The 27907-nt window shown below is 50.4% G+C and overlaps 1 protein-coding gene across 1 annotated transcript; it reads right to left on the bottom strand.

The window, feature by feature from the left end:
* Positions 1–555: 555 nt before the first annotated feature.
* Positions 556–27040, bottom strand: tmem97 (transmembrane protein 97). Its single transcript, XM_073052898.1, has 3 exons — positions 26809–27040; positions 24537–24681; positions 556–1174 (listed from the first exon to the last, which is right to left on the bottom strand). The coding sequence occupies exons 1-3, from the start codon at positions 26965–26967 to the stop codon at positions 924–926; spliced, it is 555 nt and encodes a 184-aa protein (XP_072908999.1). The 5' UTR covers positions 26968–27040; the 3' UTR covers positions 556–923.
* Positions 27041–27907: the final 867 nt, after the last annotated feature.

Here is a 27907-nt window from a genome sequence, read left to right as displayed (position 1 = left end):
CGATCTGCTGTGCAGATATTACTGTCCCACCAGTGACAGAAACCCAGGCAAAAAGTATCATCAGCCTGTACCTCCCCTTTTTGATCTGACTTCACTTTATCAGTTATTTTTGTTGTCCTGTCCATCCCTTCCAGCCCTCTTTCTTGTATCTTAGAATCACCATTTTGATTTCTCTCTTTCCCAATTCTGATGAAGGGTGTCCAACTTGCTGCCATCAGGGAGAAGTTACAGGAGCCTCAGAAGACACACCACCAGGTTCAGGAAGAGGTATTGTCCTTCAATCATCAGGCTCTTGAACCAGAGGGGATAACTTCACTCGCCCCATCACTGAACTGTTCCCATAACCTATAGACTCATTTTCAAGGAGTCTTCATCACATGTTCTCAATATTTATTGCTTACTTGGTTATTTATTATTGTTATTTCATTTTTTCTTTCTTTTCGTATTAGCACTGTTCATTGCCTTTTGCAAATTGGTTGTCCACCCTGTTGGTGTGGTCTTTCATTGATTATATATATACATATATATATATATATACATATATATATATATATATATATATATATACACTTTGATAATACACTTACTCTGAACTCTGAAACATTAACTGTTTTTCTTTTCACAGATGTTGTCTGGGTTGCAGGGCATCTCTAGGATTTCCTACTTTTATTTTAGACTTCCCATACATCTGCACCTTATTTACAAGCCTACTGTTATGACCCTTAGGCTGATAACTTTACCTGAAAGTGCTATCTCACGAAAGAAGTTTCTTTTTATGAATATCCCAATCCACTCTAACATATAATTCTATTGTAAAATTGCTCGAAGACTTTGTGTTGTAATTAAGTAAAATTATAAAGTAGTGATAGCCCGAATTTCACTGGGAAAATGGAAAATGATTCTCTGAATGGTAGTGGAAACTGTTATTGCCTCTTCTTTCCATTGAAGGAATTATACCGTTGGCTGTAAAGCATAGTTAGCAGAATCATAACCGGGATTAGTAAATAGGGACTATATATAGCTAAGAGCGATAAACGCTCTGACAGAGTATTTGGTCCTGGATACGTTGATTTTGAGAAATCGTTAAACAGAATATGACCAAGGATTGAAATGACTGTTGTAGCCACATGTGTGGAGTACACAATGGCTGGTGTTCTTATCCACGGACAACTTCCTGTAAATAAAAAAGAATATAGAAAGCATTATTTTATAAATTCTGTCTCTCTGTGGTGTGTACTTAAAAGTTATTCTAGACATCAACTTCAAATGATAAAAGAAAAATCACACTATAATCACACTATCAGTTGTCCTTTAATTGAGGTTACTTATTAGTTCTCAATATTATTTATTACATCTCAGTTGTCCTTCAACCAAGATTTTTTAAATTCTCAATACTGTTGATTACTTATTCATTTTTTGTTTCTTTTACATTTCCACATTTTGGTCTTCTTTTGCACATTGGTTGTTAGTCTGTCTTTGTGTGTACTTTTTCGTTGATTCTATTGTATTTCACTGCACCAACTGTGAATGTTCTCAAAATGAATCTTGGAGTAGTATATCATGATATGTATGTACTTTAATAACAAATTTACTTTGAACTTTGATTTTTTAAGATGATAGGGTTTAATGTTTGAGGCTGCCATAGAGTTTGTGATGTATTTGTATGCCCACGATGACACACATGCTGAATTTATTTCTGATTTATTTATTTACTGAGATACAGTGTGGACTAAACCCTTCTGAGATGCGCCACCCAGCAATACCCCAATTTTACCCTAACCTAATTACGAGATAATTTACAATGACCAATTAACCTACCAGCCAGTATGTCTTTCCACTGTGGGAGGAAACTGGAGAACATGTAAATTTACTTTACATATACTTCAGAGTTAACTTTAAGAAAGTGCAGCGCTAAAGGAAATTACACCAAGCCATCCCTTATAATAGGTACATCTATCGCACCTCTCATGACCACTTGAGATTTCAGTGTACTTCAGAGATACTGAAATGTTTATAATGTTGTTATGTAGGGATCACAGCAGCAGATTTGTGCACAGCAAATCCTCACAAACAGCCATGGAATTATCTTTCTTTTTGCAAAGGTTGCTAGAAATGAATATTGGTGAGAAGACTGAGATTAATTGCCCTGACTTTCTTTGAAAGAAAGCCACAGGAAACATTAAGGCAGTAGTGAACCGCATTGGATTGATTGGGAGGATATGGCAAGCGTGCAGGCGGCCAGATTGATCATGTGAGCCTGTGGGATCATGTGATCGCGTGGGAGGCACTCTCTCTTTTGGTGATGGGCTTTCGAGTGTGCATATTTTCTGTCTCGGCAAGCTTGGTGTGTAGCTCCCGCTCTGCAAATTACCCAGTGTGTACAGTGGCTAACATGGCTCAGTACAAATGTTAAATCCTACTGCTCCGTTGTTGTTCTTGCTCTGGGCAAATGTAACAACCAGGACAGTGATAAGGCCATAGTTTAATAAATGAACGATACCTCTGGCAGTGCAGCACTCCCTCAGTACCGCACTGGACTGTCAGTCATATTCAAACTCAAGCTTTGGAATGGGACTTTAACTCACCAACTTTTAAACAGGGAATTATTTTATTAAGTTTGGTATGACTGGTAAAACCAATATTGCGCGGCACAGTAGCGTAGAAGTCAGTGTAACACTATTACAGCACCAGCGACTCGGGTTCAATTCCGCCGCTGTCTCTAAAGAGTTTGGACGATCTCCCCATGACTACGTGGGTTTCTAAGGATGTACAGGTTAGTAGGTTATTTGGTCACATGGGCGTGGGCTGATTAGATCTGAAAAGCCTGTTACTCTGCTGATTCTCCAAATTAAAGACCCCATCTGTACTCCCTACAGTAACATTCAGAGTATGAGGAAAAAGCAAAGGGAATGATGATATTTCTGTCTTTAACAGTTCCCATATTTTGCACAGCAGAGCTACCTTCTTCCTAAAATATTTGTAAATGGCATGAAAGATATACCACTGAGGCTGAAAGCCAATAAACTTATCAAGAGCAATACCCAGTGATCAAGAATAAACTGTACCCTCAGTTCCCTGTGATTAGAGTTTGCTTAAGATTACAAAGTATTATACTGTTAAATGTAAAACATACACATGGAGGGTTAAAGGTAATTCATGATAATCTGATGGGCAGTTGTGATGATTTTTTTCTTAAGGTTTAAACACAATATCTTAATAACCTTTCGATTTCCTGCCACAGATCTGTCAAATGGTTCAACTGTTATAATGAACGCCACGGTAATGTATGGTTAGTGTAGCACTATTACGCCTTGGGGCGTTCAATTCTGGTGCTGTCTCTAAGGAGCTTGTACCCTGTGAACTACGTGGCTTTCTCCGAGTGCTCCAGTTTCCGTCCACATTCCAAAGACAAACAGTTAGGATTAGTGGGTTAATTAGTCATTGTAAATTGTCCTGTGTTAAACAGATGGGTTGCTGGGCAGTGAGGCTCGTTGGACTGGAAGGGCCTGTTCTGCATTACATCACTAAATAAATAAACAAACCGACAAGCAAATTAATGTACCAGATATAAAGCTCAAGATTAGTGGCTCAGTCCTATGTACCTTCTCTACCCCTCCCTCCTAGTCACCTGTGAGACATCAGCTTCAGACAAGGAGATAGCCAGATATCTGAAGCCTGGCTCTGATCAGCAGTTCCTTCAGAAAAGCCTCTGCTTTCATCCTTTCCATTAAGAATTGGTGTCTCTCGTATTTTCTTTACCAATTACTTACAGTACAGTAATCAATAAAAAATCACAGGATTCCCAACTCAGGCCATCATCATAACGATTCCCAAAACGAAAGGGTATAGTTATCCTAGATCTGGATCTGGAATGACTTACAAGTACTTAGGATGAGAGGCTTGTCTACAAGACCATAAGTCATAGGAACAGAATTAGACCATTCATCCATTCTGTCGAATCCTCTCCATCATTTCGTCATGGCTGGTCCCAGATCCCACTAACCCCGTACACCTGTCCTCTCGCCATATCTCCTGATGCCCCGACCAATCAGGGATCAATCAACTTCCGCTTTAAATATATGCATGGACTTGGCCTCCGAGGCAGTCTGTGATAGAGCATTTCACAAATTCACCACTCTTTGGCTAAAAAGATTCCTGTTCTAAAAGGTCGCCCCTCAATTTTGAGGCTGTGCCCTCTAGTTCTGGACACCCCCACCATAGGAAACATCCTCTCCACATCCACCCTAGCTAGGTCCTTTCAACATTGTGGAGACAAAGTGTCAACTGACATCTTTTGTAAACCTACTGATTCCCAGAGGTATCTTGACTATACCTCTTCCCACCCTATCTCCTGTAGAAATGCTGTTTTTTCCCTCCGTTTCTTTGCCCCCGCTGCATCAGTTCCCAGGATGTGGCTTTCTATTCCAGGACACAGAGGTGTCCTCCTTCTCTAAAGAATAGAGTTTCCTTCCCTCGACTATTGCTGCTGCCCTCACCCGCATCGCCTCCATTTCCCATACATCCACACTCACCCCATCTTCCTACCACCTCAATAGTGATAGAGCTCCTCTTGCCCTTACCTACCACCCCTTCAGACTCTGCAACGTCTGCCATCTCCAATGCAATTTTACCACTAAGCATATCTTTACCGCCCCCCCCCCCCCCTCCACCGCCTCCACTTTCCACAGGGATCTGTCCCTCTGCAATTCCCTTGTCCGTTCGTCCCTCCAGTGGCCTAAATGCTACACTCTGCCCCTACATCTCCTCCCTCACCTCCATTCAAGGCCCCTACCGGTCCTTCCAGGTGAGGCAACACTTCACCTGCCAATCTGCTGGGGTCGTCTTTTGTGTCCGGTGCTCCCGATGCGGCCTTCTCTACGTTGGTGAGACCCGTCGTAAGTTGGAGGACCGCTTCGTCAAGCACCTCCGCCATAAGCAGGAATTCCCGCTGGCCAAACATTTAAATTCCTAATCCCATTCCTGATCCGACATGTCAGTTCATAGCCTCCACAAGTTCCACGATGAGGCCACCCTTGGGATTGAGGAACAACATCTTATATTCCAAGGCAACACGAGTGAATCTGCAGATGCTGGAAATAAATAAAAACACAAAATGCTGGCAGAACTCAGCAGGCCAGACAGCACCTATGGGAGGAGGTTGTGGTGAACTACATGTACCTGTCTGGACACGCCCCCTGCTGACTGCTCCTGTGGCTCCTCCCACTGACCCCTGCTGACTCCTCCTGTGGCTCCTCCCACAGACCCCCTGCTGACTGCTCCTGTGGCTCCTCCCACAGACCCCTGCTGACTGCTCCTGTGGCTCCTCCCACAGACCCCCTGCTGACTGCTCCTGTGGCTCCTCCCACAGACCCCCCGCTGACTGCTCCTGTGGCTCCTCCCACAGACCCCCCCGCTGACTGCTCCTGTGGCTCCTCCCACAGACCCCCCCCCTGCTGACTGCTCCTGTGGCTCCTCCCACAGACGCCTGCTCACTGCTCCTGTGGCTCCTCCCACAGACCCCCCCCCCTGCTGACTGCTCCTGTGGCTCCTCCCACAGACCCCTGCTGACTGCTCCTGTGGCTCCTCCCACAGACCCCTGCTGACTGCTCCTGTGGCTCCTCCCACAGACCCCTGCTGACTGCTCCTGTGGCTCCTCCCACAGACCCCTGCTGACTGCTTCTGTGGCTCCTCCCACAGACCCCCCGCTGACTCCTCCTGTGGCTCCTCCCACTGACCCTGCTGACTGCTCCTGTGGCTCCTCCCACAGACCCCTGCTGACTGTTCCTGTGGCTCCTCCCACAGACCCCCCCCCCGCTGACTGCTCCTGTGGCTCCTCCCACAGACCCCTGCTGACTGCTCCTGTGGCTCCTCCCACTGACCCCTGCTGACTGCTCCTGTGGCTCCTCCCACAGACCCCCTGCTGACTGCTCCTGTGGCTCCTCCCACAGACCCCCTGCTGACTGCTCCTGTGGCTCCTCCCACAGACCCCTGCTGACTGCTCCTGTGGCTCCTCCCACAGACCCCCTGCTGACTGCTCCTGTGGCTCCTCCCACAGACCCCTGCTGACTGCTCCTGTGGCTCCTCCCACAGACCCCCGCTGACTGCTCCTGTGGCTCCTCCCACAGACCCCTGCTGACTGCTCCTGTGGCTCCTCCCACAGACCCCCGCTGACTGCTCCTGTGGCTCCTCCCACAGACCCCTGCTGACTGCTCCTGTGGCTCCTCCCACAGACCCCCGCTGACTGCTCCTGTGGCTCCTCCCACAGACCCCCGCTGACTGCTCCTGTGGCTCCTCCCACAGACCCCCCGCTGACTGCTCCTGTGGCTCCTCCCACAGACCCCTGCTGACTGCTCCTGTGGCTCCTCCCACAGACCCCCCGCTGACTGCTCCTGTGGCTCCTCCCACAGACCCCCTGCTGACTCCTCCTGTGGCTCCTCCCACAGACCCCCGCTGACTCCTCCTGTGGCTCCTCCCACTGACCCCCTGCTGACTGCTCCTGTGGCTCCTCCCACAGACCCCCGCTGACTGCTCCTGTGGCTCCTCCCACAGACCCCCGCTGACTGCTCCTGTGGCTCCTCCCACAGACCCCCGCTGACTGCTCCTGTGGCTCCTCCCCCCGCTGACTGCTCCTGTGACTCCTCCCCCCCGCTGACTGCTCCTGTGGCTCCTCCCACTGACCCCCTGCTGACTGCTCCTGTGGCTCCTCCCACAGACCCCCGCTGACTGCTCCTGTGGCTCCTCCCACAGACCCCTGCTGACAGCTCCTGTGGCTCCTCCCACAGACCCCCGCTGACTGCTCCCTGTGGCTCCTCCCCCCCGCTGACTGCTCCTGTGGCTCCTCCCACTGACCCCCTGCTGACTGCTCCTGTGGCTCCTCCCACAGACCCCCGCTGACTGCTCCTGTGGCTCCTCCCACAGACCCCTGCTGACAGCTCCTGTGGCTCCTCCCACAGACCCCCGCTGACTGCTCCTGTGGCTCCTCCCACAGACCCCTGCTGACTGCTCCCTGTGGCTCCTCCCACAGACCCCTGCTGACTGCTCCTGTGGCTCCTCCCACAGACCCCTGCTGACTGCTCCTGTGGCTCCTCCCACAGACCCCTGCTGACTGCTCCTGTGGCTCCTCCCACAGACCCCCGCTGACTGCTCCTGTGGCTCCTCCCACAGACCCCCGCTGACTGCTCCTGTGGCTCCTCCCACAGACCCCCGCTGACTGCTCCTGTGGCTCCTCCCACAGACCCCCGCTGACTGCTCCTGTGGCTCCTCCCACAGACCCCTGCTGACTGCTCCTGTGGCTCCTCCCACAGACCCCTGCTGACTGCTCCTGTGGCTCCTCCCACAGACCCCTGCTGACTGCTCCTGTGGCTCCTCCCACAGACCCCCCCCCCTGCTGACTGCTCCTGTGGCTCCTCCCACAGACCCCTGCTGACTGCTCCTGTGGCTCCTCCCACAGACCCCTGCTGACTGCTCCTGTGGCTCCTCCCACAGACCCCTGCTGACTGCTCCTGTGGCTCCTCCCACAGACCCCTGCTGACTGCTTCTGTGGCTCCTCCCACAGACCCCCCGCTGACTCCTCCTGTGGCTCCTCCCACTGACCCTGCTGACTGCTCCTGTGGCTCCTCCCACAGACCCCTGCTGACTGTTCCTGTGGCTCCTCCCACAGACCCCCCCCCGCTGACTGCTCCTGTGGCTCCTCCCACAGACCCCTGCTGACTGCTCCTGTGGCTCCTCCCACTGACCCCTGCTGACTGCTCCTGTGGCTCCTCCCACAGACCCCCTGCTGACTGCTCCTGTGGCTCCTCCCACAGACCCCCTGCTGACTGCTCCTGTGGCTCCTCCCACAGACCCCTGCTGACTGCTCCTGTGGCTCCTCCCACAGACCCCCTGCTGACTGCTCCTGTGGCTCCTCCCACAGACCCCTGCTGACTGCTCCTGTGGCTCCTCCCACAGACCCCCGCTGACTGCTCCTGTGGCTCCTCCCACAGACCCCTGCTGACTGCTCCTGTGGCTCCTCCCACAGACCCCCGCTGACTGCTCCTGTGGCTCCTCCCACAGACCCCTGCTGACTGCTCCTGTGGCTCCTCCCACAGACCCCCGCTGACTGCTCCTGTGGCTCCTCCCACAGACCCCCGCTGACTGCTCCTGTGGCTCCTCCCACAGACCCCCCGCTGACTGCTCCTGTGGCTCCTCCCACAGACCCCTGCTGACTGCTCCTGTGGCTCCTCCCACAGACCCCCCGCTGACTGCTCCTGTGGCTCCTCCCACAGACCCCCTGCTGACTCCTCCTGTGGCTCCTCCCACAGACCCCCGCTGACTCCTCCTGTGGCTCCTCCCACTGACCCCCTGCTGACTGCTCCTGTGGCTCCTCCCACAGACCCCCGCTGACTGCTCCTGTGGCTCCTCCCACAGACCCCCGCTGACTGCTCCTGTGGCTCCTCCCACAGACCCCCGCTGACTGCTCCTGTGGCTCCTCCCCCCGCTGACTGCTCCTGTGACTCCTCCCCCCCCGCTGACTGCTCCTGTGGCTCCTCCCACTGACCCCCTGCTGACTGCTCCTGTGGCTCCTCCCACAGACCCCCGCTGACTGCTCCTGTGGCTCCTCCCACAGACCCCTGCTGACAGCTCCTGTGGCTCCTCCCACAGACCCCCGCTGACTGCTCCTGTGGCTCCTCCCCCCCGCTGACTGCTCCTGTGGCTCCTCCCACTGACCCCCTGCTGACTGCTCCTGTGGCTCCTCCCACAGACCCCCGCTGACTGCTCCTGTGGCTCCTCCCACAGACCCCTGCTGACAGCTCCTGTGGCTCCTCCCACAGACCCCCGCTGACTGCTCCTGTGGCTCCTCCCACAGACCCCTGCTGACTGCTCCTGTGGCTCCTCCCACAGACCCCTGCTGACTGCTCCTGTGGCTCCTCCCACAGACCCCTGCTGACTGCTCCTGTGGCTCCTCCCACAGACCCCTGCTGACTGCTCCTGTGGCTCCTCCCACAGACCCCTGCTGACTGCTCCTGTGGCTCCTCCCACAGACCCCCGCTGACTGCTCCTGTGGCTCCTCCCACAGACCCCCGCTGACTGCTCCTGTGGCTCCTCCCACAGACCCCCGCTGACTGCTCCTGTGGCTCCTCCCACAGACCCCTGCTGACTGCTCCTGTGGCTCCTCCCACAGACCCCTGCTGACTGCTCCTGTGGCTCCTCCCACAGACCCCTGCTGACTGCTCCTGTGGCTCCTCCCACAGACCCCTGCTGACTGCTCCTGTGGCTCCTCCCACAGACCCCTGCTGACTGCTCCTGTGGCTCCTCCCACAGACCCCTGCTGACTGCTCCTGTGGCTCCTCCCACAGACCCCTGCTGACTGCTCCTGTGGCTCCTCCCACAGACCCCCGCTGACTGCTCCTGTGGCTCCTCCCACAGACCCCTGCTGACTGCTCCTGTGGCTCCTCCCACAGACCCCCGCTGACTGCTCCTGTGGCTCCTCCCACAGACCCCTGCTGACTGCTCCTGTGGCTCCTCCCACAGACCCCCGCTGACTGCTCCTGTGGCTCCTCCCACAGACCCCTGCTGACTGCTCCTGTGGCTCCTCCCACAGACCCCTGCTGACTGCTCCTGTGGCTCCTCCCACAGACCCCCGCTGACTGCTCCTGTGGCTCCTCCCACAGACCCCTGCTGACTGCTCCTGTGGCTCCTCCCACAGACCCCTGCTGACTGCTCCTGTGGCTCCTCCCACAGACCCCTGCTGACTGCTCCTGTGGCTCCTCCCACAGACCCCCTGCTGACTGCTCCTGTGGCTCCTCCCACAGACCCCTGCTGACTGCTCCTGTGGCTCCTCCCACAGACCCCTGCTGACTGCTCCTGTGGCTCCTCCCACAGACCCCTGCTGACTGCTCCTGTGGCTCCTCCCACAGACCCCTGCTGACTGCTCCTGTGGCTCCTCCCACAGACCCCTGCTGACTGCTCCTGTGGCTCCTCCCACAGACCCCGGTATAAAGGTGATGGAGGTCTGAGCCCGGCCTCTCTGTCTCCAGGATGTAGTATGGTGGTCACTCACTGCTCGTTCCTTCTTCCAGTCAATAAAAGCCGATACCTCGCCTTTACATGCATCAATTTTATTGACTGGAAGTTTTAAAACATGGAAACCGTTTTACGTCCGGAAAGATTGGATTTGGACCCCCAAGACCCTGAAGCAGCCCTTGCCTTTGAACTCTGGCTTGCATGCTTCCACTCATACTTGGAGGAGGTTAGTGCAACTGACCCTGCAGTTATGCATCGAATTCTCCTCTCGAGGGTCACCCCAAAAGTTTATTCACTTATCAGGGACCTGTCAACCTACGAAGGGGCACTGGACGCCCTCAAAAGACAGTACCTGCGGCCGGTGAACACCGTCTACGCAAGACATCGCTTAGCTACCCGACGACAGCAGCCTGGAGAATCGAGTGCCCAATTTCTCCAAGCCCTACACAGACTCCTCACGACACTCATATACCAGGCGTCTCGTACGCGTATATACCAGGCGCCTCGCACACGCGTGAGGGATCACTGACGCCTAGTGGGCTGACACCTCCAGTTAGGCCGGAACCAGCACAACCTCCATCTCCGGTGCAATCACCACCTCCGGCACCTGTGCAATCATCACCAGCACCTGTGCCATCACCACCACCGGCACCTGTGCAATCACCACCACCGGCACCTGTGCAATCACCACCACCAGCACCTGTGCAATCACCACCACCGGCATCTGTGCAATCACCACCACCGGCACCTGTGCAATCACCACCACCAGCACCTGTGCAATCACCACCACCGGCACCTGGGCAATCACCACCACCGGCACCTGTGCAATCACCACCACCGGCACCTGTGCAATCACTACCACCGGCACCTGTGCAATCACCACCTCCGGCACCTGTGCAATCACCACCACCGGCACCTGTGCAATCACTACCACCGGCACCTGTGCAATCACCACCACCAGCACCTGTGCAATCACCACCACCGGCACCTGTGCAATCACCACCTCCGGCACCTGTGCAATCACCACCACCGGCACCTGTGCAATCACTACCACCGGCACCTGTGCAATCACCACCACCAGCACCTGTGCAATCACCACCACCGGCAATTGTGCAATCACCACCACCAGCACCTGTGCAATCACCACCACCGGCACCTGTGCAATCACCACCACCGGCAATTGTGCAATCACCACCACCGGCACCCGTGCCATCACCACCACCGACTCCTGTGCAATCACCACCACCGACTCCTGTGCCATCACCACCACCGACTCCTGTGCCAGCACCACCACCGGCACCTGTGCAATCACCACCACCGGCAATTGTGCAATCACCACCACCGGCACCCGTGCCATCACCACCACCGACTCCTGTGCCATCACCACCACCGACTCCTGTGCCAGCACCACCACCGGCACCTGTGCAATCACAGCCGGTGCTACGTAGATCGCAGCGACAGATTCGACCACCTGATAGACTTAACCTGTAAATATACTTGTAAGAAACTTCGCCCCATGGGGACTCTCTTTTAAAACAAAGGCGGGGTGAATGTGGTGAACTACATATACCCGTCTGGACACGCCCCCCCTGCTGACTGCTCCTGTGGCTCCTCCCACAGACCCCCCCTGCTGACTGCTCCTGTGGCTCCTCCCACAGACCCCGGTATAAAGGTGATGGAGGTCTGAGCCCGGCCTCTCTGTCTCCAGGATGTAGTATGGTGGTCACTCACTGCTCGTTCCTTCTTCCAGTCAATAAAAGCCGATACCTCGCCTTTACATGCATCAATTTTATTGACTGGAAGTTTTAAAACATGGAAACCGTTTTACGTCCGGAAAGATTGGATTTGGACCCCCAAGACCCTGAAGCAGCCCTTGCCTTTGAACTCTGGCTTGCATGCTTCCACTCATACTTGGAGGAGGTTAGTGCAACTGACCCTGCAGTTATGCATCGAATTCTCCTCTCGAGGGTCACCCCAAAAGTTTATTCACTTATCAGGGACCTGTCAACCTACGAAGGGGCACTGGACGCCCTCAAAAGACAGTACCTGCGGCCGGTGAACACCGTCTACGCAAGACATCGCTTAGCTACCCGACGACAGCAGCCTGGAGAATCGAGTGCCCAATTTCTCCAAGCCCTACACAGACTCCTCACGACACTCATATACCAGGCGTCTCGTACGCGTATATACCAGGCGCCTCGCACACGCGTGAGGGATCACTGACGCCTAGTGGGCTGACACCTCCAGTTAGGCCGGAACCAGCACAACCTCCATCTCCGGTGCAAGCACCACCGGCACCTGTGCAATCATCACCAGCACCTGTGCCATCACCACCACCGGCACCTGTGCAATCACCACCACCGGCACCTGTGCAATCACCACCACCAGCACCTGTGCAATCACCACCACCGGCATCTGTGCAATCACCACCACCGGCACCTGTGCAATCACCACCACCAGCACCTGTGCAATCACCACCACCGGCACCTGGGCAATCACCACCACCGGCACCTGTGCAATCACCACCTCCGGCACCTGTGCAATCACCACCACCGGCACCTGTGCAATCACCACCACCGGCATCTGTGCAATCACCACCACCAGCACCTGTGCAATCACCACCACCGGCATCTGTGCAATCACTACCACCGGCACCTGTGCAATCACCACCACCAGCACCTGTGCAATCACCACCACCGGCAATTGTGCAATCACCACCACCAGCACCTGTGCAATCACCACCACCGGCACCTGTGCAATCACCACCACCGGCAATTGTGCAATCACCACCACCGGCACCCGTGCCATCACCACCACCGACTCCTGTGCAATCACCACCACCGACTCCTGTGCCATCACCACCACCGACTCCTGTGCCAGCACCACCACCGGCACCTGTGCAATCACCACCACCGGCAATTGTGCAATCACCACCACCGGCACCCGTGCCATCACCACCACCGACTCCTGTGCCATCACCACCACCGACTCCTGTGCCAGCACCACCACCGGCACCTGTGCAATCACAGCCGGTGCTACGTAGATCGCAGCGACAGATTCGACCACCTGATAGACTTAACCTGTAAATATACTTGTAAGAAACTTCGCCCCATGGGGACTCTCTTTTAAAACAAAGGCGGGGTGAATGTGGTGAACTACATATACCCGTCTGGACACGCCCCCCCTGCTGACTGCTCCTGTGGCTCCTCCCACAGACCCCCCCTGCTGACTGCTCCTGTGGCTCCTCCCACAGACCCCGGTATAAAGGTGATGGAGGTCTGAGCCCGGCCTCTCTGTCTCCAGGATGTAGTATGGTGGTCACTCACTGCTCGTTCCTTCTTCCAGTCAATAAAAGCCGATACCTCGCCTTTACATGCATCAATTTTATTGACTGGAAGTTTTAAAACATGGAAACCGTTTTACGTCCGGAAAGATTGGATTTGGACCCCCAAGACCCTGAAGCAGCCCTTGCCTTTGAACTCTGGCTTGCATGCTTCCACTCATACTTGGAGGAGGTTAGTGCAACTGACCCTGCAGTTATGCATCGAATTCTCCTCTCGAGGGTCACCCCAAAAGTTTATTCACTTATCAGGGACCTGTCAACCTACGAAGGGGCACTGGACGCCCTCAAAAGACAGTACCTGCGGCCGGTGAACACCGTCTACGCAAGACATCGCTTAGCTACCCGACGACAGCAGCCTGGAGAATCGAGTGCCCAATTTCTCCAAGCCCTACACAGACTCCTCACGACACTCATATACCAGGCGTCTCGTACGCGTATATACCAGGCGCCTCGCACACGCGTGAGGGATCACTGACGCCTAGTGGGCTGACACCTCCAGTTAGGCCGGAACCAGCACAACCTCCATCTCCGGTGCAAGCACCACCGGCACCTGTGCAATCACCACCGGCACCTGTGCAATCACCACCTCCAGCACCTGTGCAATCACCATCACCAGCACCTGTGCAATCACCACCACCGGCACCTGTGCAATCATCACCAGCACCTGTGCCATCACCACCACCGGCAACTGTGCAATCACCACCACCGGCACCTGTGCAATCACCACCACCAGCACCTGTGCAATCACCACCACCGGCATCTGTGCAATCACCACCACCGGCACCTGTGCAATCACCACCACCAGCACCCGTGCAATCACCACCACCGGCACCTGGGCAATCACCACCACCGGCACCTGTGCAATCACCACCTCCGGCACCTGTGCAATCACCATCACCAGCACCTGTGCAATCACCACCACCGGCACCTGTGCAATCATCACCAGCACCTGTGCCATCACCACCACCGGCACCTGTGCAATCACCACCACCGGCACCTGTGCAATCACCACCACCGGCACCTGTGTAATCACCACCACCGGCACCTGTGCAATCATCACCAGCACCTGTGCCATCACCACCACCGGCACCTGTGCAATCACCACCACCGGCACCTGTGCAATCACCACCACCGGCATCTGTGCAATCACCACCACCGGCACCTGTGCAATCACCACCGGCACCTGTGCAATCACCACCACCAGCACCTGTGCAATCACCACCACCAGCACCTGTGCAATCACCACCACCGGCACCTGGGCAATCACCACCACCGGCACCTGTGCAATCACCACCTCCGGCACCTGTGCAATCACCACCAGTACCTGTGCAATCACCACCACCGGCATCTGTGCAATCACTACCACCGGCACCTGTGCAATCACCATCACCAGCACCTGTGCAATCACCACCACCGGCACCTGTGCAATCATCACCAGCACCTGTGCCATCACCACCACCGGCACCTGTGCAATCACCACCACCGGCACCTGTGCAATCACCACCACCGGCACCTGTGTAATCACCACCACCGGCACCTGTGCAATCATCACCAGCACCTGTGCCATCACCACCACCGGCACCTGTGCAATCACCACCACCGGCACCTGTGCAATCACCACCACCGGCAATTGTGCAATCACCACCACCGGCAATTGTGCAATCACCACCACCGGCAATTGTGCAATCACCACCACCGGCACCTGTGCAATCACCACCACCGGCACCTGTGCAATCACCACCACCGGCAATTGTGCAATCACCACCACCGGCACCCGTGCCATCACCACCACCGACTCCTGTGCCATCACCACCACCGACTCCTGTGCCAGCACCACCACCGGCACCTGTGCAATCACAGCCGGTGCTACGTAGATCGCAGCGACAGATTCGACCACCTGATAGACTTAACCTGTAAATATACTTGTAAGAAACTTCGCCCCATGGGGACTCTCTTTTAAAACAAAGGCGGGGTGAATGTGGTGAACTACATATACCCGTCTGGACACGCCCCCCCTGCTGACTGCTCCTGTGGCTCCTCCCACAGACCCCCCCTGCTGACTGCTCCTGTGGCTCCTCCCACAGACCCTGGTATGAAGGTGATGGAGGTCTGAGCCCGGCCTCTCTGTCTCCAGGATGTAGTATGGTGGTCAATCACTGCTTGTTCCTTCTTCCAGTCAATAAAAGCCGATACCTCGCCTTTACGTGCATCAGAGGTAGTGACGACGTTTCGGGCCGAAAAGACGTCGTCACTACCTCCTCCCATAGATGCTGTCTGGCCTGCTGAGTTCTGCCAGCATTTTGTGTTTTTATCTTATATTCCATCTGGGTAGACTCCAGCCTGATGCATGAATATAGATTTCACCTTTCAGTAAAACAAATTCCCCCCCACCCCCTTTCCTCTATCCCTCTCTCTGACCTTCTCATTCTCACCTCCCTGTTACTTCTCCCTGATTCTCCTCCTCCTTCCACTTCTCCTATTGTCCATCTCCTGTGCTATCAGGTTCCTTCCTCTCTAGCCCTTGACCTTTCCCTCCCACCTGGTTTTGTCTATCACCTTCCAACTAGCCCCTTTCCCCTCCCCTCACCTTTTTGTTCTGGACCTTCCCCCTTCCGTCTCAGTCCTGAGGAGGGGCCTGAGACATGGCCTGGCCTGCTGAGTTCTCCAGTATTGTATGAGTTGCTTTGAATTTCCAGCATCTGCAGCCTTCGTCCTGTTTGTGACTAGCCATTGTAAACCGTCCTGTGATTAGGCTGAGGTCAAATAGATGGGTTGCTGGGTATTGCAGCTCAACGGTCTGCTCTACGCCGTGTCTCTAAATACTGTAAATAAAAATGGGTACCTCCAACCCATCTGCAGAGATTTGCTTCTGAGTGAATCATTTTGTTTGCTCATTACATCAGAGGGGAAATCACAGAGTGGTTTGCTAAATCAGTTTATGATTGTGAACAACTTTGCTTTTCACGCCAAGCCTACGGACCGTTTCATTACATCAGTGCGTTGAGGGAGTACAAAGAGAAAAGCAATACCAGAATGCAGAATGACATGTTACAGTTACAGATGAGAGAGGTAGTCAGGTCAAAGGCCCATCCTATTGTACAAGGTGTCTTTCGGCATGGCAGAATAAAGGCATGGTAGGCTCTGGAACAGGACAGTACAAACTCATTGGCCAACAATATTGTTTTGACCTAGCTTCTAACTGCCAATGGCGCAATTTGTTCTCTTTTTTTGAACTTTTGAGTGTTTGATATTTTTGTTTGACATTTTGAGTGTTTGATAGAAACGTAGAAAACCTACAGCACAATACAGGCCCTTCGGCCCACACAGTTGTGCCGAACACATCCCTATCTTAGAAATTACTAGGCTTACCTATAGCCCTCTATTTTACTAAGCTCCATGTACCTTTCCAAAAGTCTCTTAAATGACCCTATCGTATCTGCCTCCACCACCGTTGCCGGCAGCCCGTTCCACACACTCATCACTCTCTGCGTAGAACACTTACCCCTGACAACTCCTCTGTACCTACTCCCCAGCAGTCCCTTAAACCTGTGTCCTCTTATGGTAACCATTTCAGCCCTGGGAAAAAGCCTCTGACTATCCACACGATCAATGCCTCTCATCATCATATACACCTCTATCAGGTCACCTCTCATCCTCCGTTACTCCAAGGAGAAAAGGCCGCGTTCACTCAACCTATTCTCATAAGGCATGCTCTGTGGGAAGATGGATCTCAGGGTTGTACACTGCATACATACTTTGATAATAAATGTACTTTGAATCTTTTGAATTTTAAATGTGCAATATGAAAGAATGATAAAGAATGAATTACCAGGAATTACTTCTTCCTGCTGAACCTCAAAAACCTTAGCTTCCCCCACTCTAACAGTGACCACTCCAACAACTGCCACTCTGCATGACCCTAACTTCTTTTTATTGGCTGCTGCCAGTTGACTATTTAACCAATCAATTGTCAGCTAACAACTTGCAGCTGTATGCCCTGCCGCCTGGAAGTGAACGGAAAGCCACCGACAGACAGCGCTCAAACCTCCCACTCCGTGCTCTTGCTGCCGGGTAGGTGGCCCTCACGCTGGAACTTCTGCACAGGTGCCGGTCCTGAAGCCTCTGAGGACAATCCCACCAAGCCTGGGCAGAACAGGAGTGGTCTCAGGAAAACCATGCCGACCATTGCCAAAACCATGAAGAAATAAATGGCGCGCAAATACATCAAAACCTCGTCGGAGGAGACGATGAGTAAACACAGGGTTAAACGGTACATCGGTGAAAAACACAATCATGGGAGGTGAGAGTATTGCAACCGCCAAGAAACGTTTGAGCATGTACTGCCGAGGTGTTCAAAATATAATCAAGAAAGAGCGGATGGTTGATTTTAAAGTTATCATGGAATAAAAGACAATTTAACATTAACAATATTTTGCAGAAATAATTACAAGATTATTAAATATATAGTGCAGTTCCTTAAGAATACAGGTCATTTTCACAGAATTTGATATAATATACTAGACATACTAGAATTCTGAAGAATGAGGGGTAACCTAATTGAAACCAATTGAATGGTGAAAGAGCAAACACGAGGAAATCTGCAGATGCTGGAAATTCAAACAACAACACACACAAAATGCTGGTGGAACACATCAGGCCAGGCAGCATCTATAGGGAGAAGCGCTGTCGACATTTCGGGCCGAGACCCTTCGTCAGGACTAACCAAAAGGAAAGATAGTAAGAGATTTGAAAGTAGTGGGGGGAGGGGGAAATGCGAAATGATAGGAGAAGACCGGAGAGGGTGGGATGAAGCTAAGAGCTGGAAAGGTGATTGGCGAAAGTGATACAGAGCTGGAGAAAGGAAAGGATCATGGGATGGGAGGCCTCAGGAGAAAGAAAGGGGGGGAAGCACCAGAGGGAGATGGAGAACAGGCAAACAACTAAATATGTCGGGGGTGGGGCATTAACGGAAGTTAGTGAAGTCAATGTTCATGCCATCAGGTTGGAGGCTACCCAGCCGGTATATAAGGTGTTGTTCCTCCAACCTGAGTTTGGATTCATTTTGACAGTAGAGGAGGCCATGGATAGACATATCAGAATGGGAATGGGATGTGGAATTAAAATGTGTGGCCACTGGGAGATCCTGCTTTTTCTGGTGGACCGAGCGTAGGTGTTCCACGAAACGGTCTCCCAGTCTGCGTCGGGTCTCACCAATATGTAAAAGGCCACACTGGGAGCACCGGACGCAGTATATCACACCAGCTGACTCACAGGTGAAGTGTCGCCTCACCTGGAAGGACTGTCTGGGGCCCTGAATGGTTTTGAGGGAAGAAGTGTAAGGGCAGGTGTAGCACTTGTTCCGAATGGTGAAAGGCCTTGATATAGTGGATGTGGGGAGGATGTTTCCTATGGTTGGGGAGTCTAAGACTTGAGGACACTGCCTCAGAATAGAGGGGTGTTCTTTTAGAACAGAGGTGAGGAGGAATTTCTTTAGCTAGAGCATGGTGAATCTGTGTAATTCTTTGTCACAGGCTGCTGTGGTGGCCAAGTCTTTATAAAGCAGAGTCTGATAGATCCTCGATTGGTCAGGGCATGAAGGGATACGGGGAGAAGGCAGCAGATTGGGGCTAAGAGGAAAATTGGATCAGCCACGATGAAATGGCAGAGCAGACTTGATGGGCCAAATGGCCTAATTCTACTACTATACATTATAGTAGGCTTCAATGAAATTCCCACACATTCTTCGAAATTCCGGTGAGTACAGGCCCAAAGCTGCCAAACACTCCTCATATATTAACCCCTTCATTCCCCAGAATCATCCTCGTTAACCTCCTCTGGACTCTCACACTGACAACACATCCTTTCGGAGATATGGGGCCCAAAACTGTTGACGATACTCCAAGTGCAGTCTGATAAAGTGCCTTGTAAAGCCTCAGCATTATCTCATTGTTTTTATATTCTATTCCCCTTGAAAGAAATGTCAACATTGCATTTGCCTTCTTTACCACAGACTCAATCTGTAAATTAACCCTCTGGGAGTCTTGCATGAGGTCTCCTAAGTCCATTTGCACTTTGAATCTTCTTCCCATTAAAATAATAGTGCACACTTGTTCCTTTTACCAAAATATATTATCATACATTTCCCAACACTGTTTGCACCCATTCTTCCAATTTGTCTAAGTCCTGCTGAAATTGCATTGCTTCCTCAGAACTACCTAACCCTCCACCTATCTTCATATCATTTGCAAAATTTGCCACATTGCCATCAATTCCACTATCTAAATAACGGACAAACACTGTGAAAAGTAGCGGTCCCAATATGTCCCCTGAGGAACACCCACTACTCACTGGCAGACAACCAGAAAAGGCCCCCTTTATTCCCACTCGCTGCCTCCTGCCCGTCAGCCATTCCTCTATCCATGCCAGTATCCTTCCTGTAACACCATAGGAATTTACCTTGTTAAACAGCCTCACCTTACCAAATGCCTTCTGAAAACCCAAGTAAATGACATCCACTGCCTCTCCTTTGCCCACCCTGCTGGTTACTTCCTTGAAAAATTCTAACAGGTTTGTCAGGCAAGATTTCCCTTTACAGAAACCATTGACTTATTTTATCATTAATCTCCAAGTACCCCGAAACCTAATCCTTAATAATAGACTCCAACTCTTTCCCAACCACTGAGGTTAGGCTAACTGGCCTAAAGTTTCCTCTAACTGTCCTATCAATGCATTCATTTTAATTTGTTTAGAGATACAGAACAGTAACAGGCCCTTCCAGCCCAATGAGCCCAATTGCAAACGTGTGACCAATTAACCTTTTAACATGTCCGTCTTTGGAATGTGGGAGGAAACCAGAGGGCCCGGCGGAAACCCACGTGATTAGAGACAGAATGTACAAACTCCTTACAGACGGCGGTGGGAAATGAACCTGCGCTGCTGGCGTTGTAATAGCGTTACGCTAACTGCTATATTACCATGCCGCCCTGGAGATCCTTCGCCCAACATGCGGCTTGAAACCGCGACCCTGAGGTTAAGAGGCCCTAGTGTTACCGACTGAGCTATTTGCAGTTATTAAGAGGGGCTGGCCAGTTTTGGACTGTGTTCCTTGAGTTTAGAAGAATAAGGAGCGATCTCATGAAACTTAGTAAAGAGATTAGCTTTATTTGTCACACATACAGTGAAATGTGTTCATTTGGTTCAACGATCTTTACAGTCTAAGGGTTGTGCTGGAGGCAGCTCACGCCATGCTTCCGACAATAGACAATAGACAGTAGGTGCAGGAGTAGGCCATTCGGCCCTTCTAGCCAGCACCGCCATTCACTGTGATCATGGCTGATCATACACAATCAGTACCCGTTCCTGCCCTCTCCCCATATCTCTTGACCCCGCTATCTATAAGAGCTCTATCTAACTCTCTCTTGAATGCATCCAGAGACTTGGCCTCCACTGCCTTCTGGGGCAGAGCATTCCACATATCCACCACTCTCTGGGTGAAAAAGTTTTTCCGCATCTCTGTTCTAAATGGCCTACCCCTTATTCTTAAACTGTGGCCTCTAGTTCTGGACTCACCCATCAGCGGGAACATGCTTCCTGCCTCCAGTGTGTCCAATCCCTTAATAATCTTATATGTTTCAATCAGATCTCCTCTCATCCTTCTAAATTCCAGTGTATACAAGCCCAGTCGCTCCAATCTTTCAACATATGACAGTCCCGCCATTCCGGGAATTAACCTTCTGAACCTACGCTGCACTCCCTCAATAGCAAGAATGTCCTTCCTCAAATTTGGAGACCAAAACTGCACACAATACAACACCAACGTAGCATGGTCACAACTTATTATCCCTAACCCGTACGTCTTTGAAATGCAGTTGGAAACCAGAGGAAACTCTCCCGATCACGGGAAGTATTTACAAACTCCTTACAGGCAGCGGATGGAAATTGAGCCCCAACTGGCGATCGCAGGCACCGTGCTCTCTGTAAGGTAACTTGACGGGATAGATGTTGAAATGTTTTCAGTATTGGGACAGTCACGGGCTAGGGGGAAATAGCTGCACGGTAAGGGGCTTGTTACTTAAAAACGAAGTACGAGGAGGTTTCATTGCACAGAGGGTGGTGGAGGCCAGTTCATTATATTTAAGGTAGAGCTAGATATCTGAAAGATCAAGGAACTGAGGGCTACAGGGAACTTGCACAAATAAGGGGTTGAGGTTAGCATAGATCATATTGAATAGTGGGGTGGGTGGGGATGAATGGGGGCAGCGGGGGAAGGGTTCCAAGTTCAAAGTAAATTTATTATCAGTGTGTATATGGAACTTAGAGCATTACAGCTCAGTACAGGCCCTTTGGCCCATGATGTTGTGCCGACCTTTTAACCTACTATAAGATCTATCTAACTCTGCCCCCCTACATCACCCTTCATTTTTCTGTTACGTCACCATACACTACCTTGAGATTCATTTTCTTGCAGGCATTTACAGGAAAAAAGAAAGGCAATAGAATTTACAAAAAAAAAGATGCACAAACAGACGACGACTGACAAACAACCAACGTGCGAAAGAAGGCAAATTGCAAATAAAAGACACTGGGGACACTACATGTAAAGAGTCCTTGAAAGTGAGTCTATAGGTCCTAAAGTCATTTCAGACTAGTGCCCGATGAAGTTACCCATGCTGGCTCAGGAGCCTGATGGTTGTAGGGTAATAACTATTTATGAACCTGGTGCTGTAGGACCTAAGGCTTCTGTACCTCCTGCCTGATGGTAGTAGTGAGAAGAAGGTAAGGCCTTGATGGAAGGGGTCTTTGTTGATGAATGCTGCTTTCATGCGGCAGTGCTCCGTGTAAATGACGTCAATAGTGGGGAGAGCTTTGCCTGTGATGGACTGGTGACCTTCTCTTGCTCCTATTTTCTCATGTTCTTGCGCAGTGAGGGATTGAGATACTTCATCGACGACGGTTGTCAAGTGGTCAGGAGAAAATGAAGGAGAAGTGTTCAAAGTTTTTAGAGATGAGGACAGTAAAATTTAAATTCTGCAGTGATGTGTCAATGTCAAGAAACTGTGCAGCATCAGAGAGGAGCTGGGGAACTCCTCGCCACAAGAGCCTCAGGACGCACACCATCAGGTTCAGGAGCAATCGCTACACCTCAACCATCAGGCTCTTGAATCAGAGGGGATAACTTCACTCACTTGCCCATCCATTGAGATGTTCCCACAACCAATGATCCCACTTCAAGGACTCTTTATCTAGTTATTTCATATTCTCATTATTTATTTATAATTGCATTGGCACAATTTGTCCTCTGGTTGAGCTTTCATTGATCCTGTTACAGTTACTATCCTATAGATTTGATGAGCATGCCCACAGAAAAAAATGAATCTCAGGGTGGTATATGGTGACGTATATGCACTCTGATTAAAAAAAACTTTGAACTGCTTGGAACAAAATATCTGAATTTCAATTACACCACGATATTGGAGATTGTGTTATATTCAAGTAAACCATTTATTCAAAATGGTTGACACATTTGTTGAATGCAAAGCTAATTCAAAGTCCCTGGAATGTGTATGTTGTAAGGTTGTACCAAATACAAATTCCACATGTCATTGCAACCCATCAGAAACAAGCATTGAAAATGTAGGTTTAATGAAATTCTCTCGCTGAATTACAGCATTGCAGAGTGGAAGAAGAACATATGTCTCTCCCATTTTAACTGAACAAAGGAATGCTGGTGTGATTGTAAACTGAAGTTTCCGCTATCATGTGTAGCCCCAGGTTTAAAAGCATAGAAGATTGTTAACCCCTACAATGCGGACAATGAGGTCCTGCCCTCTTCACATCATTACCATTGGGAAAGAGGTACAGAAGCCTGAAGGCACACACTCAGCGATTCAGGAACAGCTTCTTCCCCTCTGCCATCCAATTTCTGAATGGGCATTGAACCCATGAACACTATCTCACTACTTTCTAAATTTCTATTTTTGCACTGCTTACTTAATTTTATATATACACACACACACACACACACACACTCACACACACACACACACACACACACACACACACACACACACACACACACACACACACACACACACACACACACACACACACACACACACACACACACACACACACACACACACTCTTACTGTAATTCATGTTTCTTCCTATAATTGTGTACTGCTGCTGCAGAGAAAACAAATTTCATGACATATGCCAGTGATATTAACCCTGATTCTGACTCTGACTTTAAAGAGATTTTCACTGATGAAATGTGTCCAATTTTGGACATTACATTCAAATGGGGGCTTTAGAAACACTACAGCGGAGAAGTGCAATGAAATCACATATATAGGATTCTGAGAATGAGAGAAATTAATTATGACGAGAGAGTTAAAATCAAGCAAACAGGAAATAAATGTGCTCAAAATAATGAAAACTTCTGAATCAGCAAACAGCGAAGCTTGACTGAGTAAGATAAGCACAGAATTCATTAGTGCTAGCAAAGCAAAGGAAGTGTTTAAGAAGTTTTTATTTAATGCAGAGTTTTTACCATAGTTAATAACAAAGACAAGCCAAGTACAATTAATTTGGAAATTTTAAAAAATCAACAAATTAAATATTAAAGAAATGAACAGAGAGATGAATGGTTTTCTTTCTAATTGTTTCTTTCTATATCTAGGGAAATGCACTGGGAATATAATATCAAAAGACAAAGAAACATATTACAATAGTAATTATTGCAACAATAAAGGTACCCAAAGTGGTTTATTGTTCAATGTTTTCAGTTGGTATAAAATAAAACAATCTTACTACTGCAAAAATTGTGGCTGTTTATGATAATAATCTAAAGTGATATTATCCTAACTGATATCCTGTTTATGAGTTACAAATGAATCAAAGTAAATTTATTATCAAAGGTCATACATGTCACTTTACTTTCAGATTCATTTTCTTGCAGGCGTTCATGAGAAAAGTACAGAAATATAATCACATTTATGAAAAATTATACATAAACAAAGACCGATAAACAACCAATGTTCAAAAGGAGACAAACTGTGCAAATTAAAATGATATATGTACTGTAAATAAATAATACTGAGAACATGAATTTGTAGAGTCCTTGAAAATGAGTCTGTAGGCTATGAAAATGCAAGGGAATTGCACAAACAGAAGTAAATACTGTACTGACCTTTATAGAAAGCGTAAGCTGCAACAGGAAAGAAAGGCAACTGTAGCAAAGCTTCACAAAGAATGAATGTATTGAACCATGTTGGTGGATCCATTATCATTGGGTCTCTGAACATAGTTGCATACCACTTTATTAAGTCTTGCAACTGAGGAAAGAAATGAAATGGTTTTGTTATAAAAATTCCAAATTTGTAGAAGTTTCTTCAGCCTCAAAAAGTTTTTCCAAAGTGTGACTGGGTCAATATTTAGCGTAAACAGACCAAAGTTCAACAATCATTACTGCTACAGACTAGTGGAACATGAATACATTACAAGCAGATAGGACAACAGTGTCATACTCACAGTGACCTCCAGATTCCCATACGCCTAATCAGTTTGTTTATTCACCGGACTTTAATGATAGTATCACTAGGCCATCAGAATTCCACCAGGGTGAATTGTTTACCCACTGTAAAATGTTGGTAATGAAGTTACCCGGCTTTGAGTTGGGTTTCCTTACTGTTCAATGTGCACTTTGGGGCTTCCTTGGAGACCATGGGTATGGGGTGGGGGGGGGGGCAGGAAAATAGAGCCTGGATGGAGATCTGTGGAATTCATTGCCACAGACAGCTGTAGAGGCCAAGTGATTGGGTATATTTAAAGCAGAGGTTGACAAGTTCTTGATTAGTAAGGGCAACAAACATCACAGGGTGAAAACAGAGACATGAGGGTTGAGAGAGATAATAAACCAGCCGTGATGGAACGGTGGAATAAACACAATTGGGTCGAATCACCTAATCTGCTCCTATGCCTTATGGTTTGATACTCAGGACGGATACAACAGCAGGCTCCAAGGACCGGGGGAGGGGGGGGTTGGAGAGGGGGGGGGGGGGTCCATGAAATCGAGAGCCAGTTCAAAGGGAGCTGGCTCTCAGAAACAAATCTAATGAAAACTCTGATACAACAGATCCAACTAATACTAGCCACACAAAATACTGGAGGAACTCAGTAGTTCAAGCAACATGTATAGAGGGAAATCAACAGATGATGTCTCAGACTTCATCAGGACTCTTCTGTTAGAAGCTGGGAGGGGCAAAAGAGAAGTTGTTAAGGTTGAGGACCAGTTCTACCAGACAGAGGAGTGTGGAGTTGAGGGAACTGATCAGGTCTGGTGTCAAGAAAAGCTCGGAGGCCTTTATGGCCATTTTGATAGGGGTTGCAATTGTACAGGGACCTGGATGTCCAAGGTAAAAATAAGGAGGTTAGGCCCAGGGAACGGAGAGTCTTTGAAGTTATGGACATCATGTGAAGTGTCATGGATGTAGGTGAACCAAACGGGACAAACGGGAATCGATGCATCCTGACATTTCAGTGGGACAGGAGCAATAGAAACAATGGGCCTACTGAGGCAGTTAGGTCTGTGGATCTTGGATAGGGGACATTTTCTGGAAATGTCATCTGATCATATCTCTCCATAGATGCTGCCTGGCTAGCTGAATTCCTCCAACGTTTTGTGTGTGTGCCCAATGAGAACCCTTCCAAAGAAACCGGTGAAGGATCTCGGCCCAAAACATCAACTGTTTACTCCCATCCATAGATCTGCTTGACCTGCTGAGCTCTTCCAGCACATTGTGTGTACTGAACCGGTCCAATGAATTCCCGCCCACAAACACGTAGTTCAGTCTAGTTTTTGTACTGTGTCATGTAACACCATGGTCCTGAAAAACATTGTCTCGTTTTTACTGTGTACTGTACCGGCAGTTATGGTCGAAATGACAATAAAAGTGACTCGACTTGACCTGACATTGAAAACCTTCCCACTGACTCTGGTCCAATGAAAACACTCCGACTGACTCTGGTCCAATGAAAACCCTCACTCAGACACCAGTCCAATGGAATCCCTCCCACAGACACTGGTCCAATGAAAATCCTTCCACTGACTCTGGTCCAATGAAAACCCTCCCACTGACTCTGGTCCAATGAAAACCTTCCCATTGAAATCTGTCCAATGAAAACCCTCCCATTGAAATCTGTCCAATGAAAACCCTCCCATTGAAATCTGTCCAATGAAAACCCTCCCATTGAAATCTGTCCAATGAAAACCTCCCCCCATTGAAACCGGTCCAAGAATCCTGTCATTGAAACTGGAATAAACCTTTCCGATGAAAGCCGGCTTAGGGAAAGCGGTCCGAGGGATGAGGGGACCCGATCCTCCGGACCATCATCCCAGTGATCCCGGAGCGAGCGGTACTTGGAGCAGGGGACGTGACCGAAGGCCGGTGTCAGAGACTCACCGCAGCCGGGAACATCCAGCGGGGTAACAGGGCCTGCAGGTCGATAGCCAGGGTGATGGGGATGTGAGTGACGAAGTAGAAGCAGAAGATGCACTCGAGCAGCCGCCCGGGGGAAGCCATGGCGTGGTCGGGGGTGGGACCGCGGCTGGGTGGCCTCATCCCCGGCTCTGGCGATTGGCAGCGGGGCGGAGGCGGAGGCGGAGCCGGCAGCTCCCTCACTGCGGACGGACCAACTAATGACTGGATCAATACATGTTGTTACCCTTGTCTTCAGGGAATGTTTCACCAGATCTTCGCCGCACGTTGGGATCTGTCTGACCTTCCACTCACAAGGCCCCTCATTGCCGGATATCTGGGCTTCACCGTCAAGTTCAGCATTGATCACTCCGAATTGCCCTAACCCCATCTGAGCCCTGATCTGACATTGTCCCTTTCTTCTGCCGTCTCTGTGCTCATTTCTCTATCCCAAGACTGCAAACCTCACCCCCGCCCCCCGTCTGTAATCTGTATAGACTGCTCTTTCTCAGCTCGACCTCTCTTCAGAGAGCCATTCTGTGATAAGATAGTGATTAAGAGGTATGTAGACAGGTGAATGAACCGGGGGGCAACGCAGAGATGCAGATCATGTGCAGGCAGATTTGTAGTTTAAACTGGCAGAGATGTTGTGGGGTGAGGTGCCTGTTCCTGATGCTGTACTGTTCTGTGTTCTATTCTAACAGAACATCGCTGTGATTTTTCCACGCCTTTCCGCCCTTTGCCTACTTTCTTCCACGCTTGCAGCATCCACTGCAGGTAGAACCAATCTCAGAATCGAATACAAAAATCTGAAGTGCAAAGGGATCTGGGAGTCCTGGATTTGGGTGGTGAGGTGGAGATACGTCTCTACCAAAGGAGGTGTAAGGCGCTCCTTTCCTTCGCGAGCCTGCAGGTCACCCTTGGGCAAGGTGTAGCACCTGATTAACCCCCTCGCCTTTGCTGAATAAATGCTTCTGTAATCCACTAGCGTCAGTGCCTCTCCAGAGGCTTTGTTCACAGTCACAACAATATGACTGTCCACCACCTGCTCCCATGGTTTGTGACTGAACAAAGTCACTGGACA

The sequence above is a fragment of the Hemitrygon akajei genome, chromosome 8 (genome assembly GCF_048418815.1).
Source record: "Hemitrygon akajei chromosome 8, sHemAka1.3, whole genome shotgun sequence".
NCBI lineage: Eukaryota > Metazoa > Chordata > Chondrichthyes > Myliobatiformes > Dasyatidae > Hemitrygon > Hemitrygon akajei.
Note: the sequence above shows the minus strand (reverse complement) of the source record. Positions and strands in the feature narration are given on the sequence as shown.

What these genes read in the sequence shown, in the direction of transcription:
- tmem97 (XM_073052898.1), bottom strand. Translation starts at nt 26,967, where the DNA reads ATGAGGCCACCCAGCCGCGGTCCCACCCCCGACCACGCCATGGCTTCC. An exon ending in GCTGGATGTTCCCGGCTGCG is followed by an intron (nt 24,682 to 26,808) that starts GTGAGTCTCTGA and finishes TTCTTTCCTCAG; the next exon opens with TTGCAAGACTTAATAAAGTG. An exon ending in AGCTTACGCTTTCTATAAAG is followed by an intron (nt 1,175 to 24,536) that starts GTCAGTACAGTA and finishes TTTTATTTACAG; the next exon opens with GAAGTTGTCCGTGGATAAGA.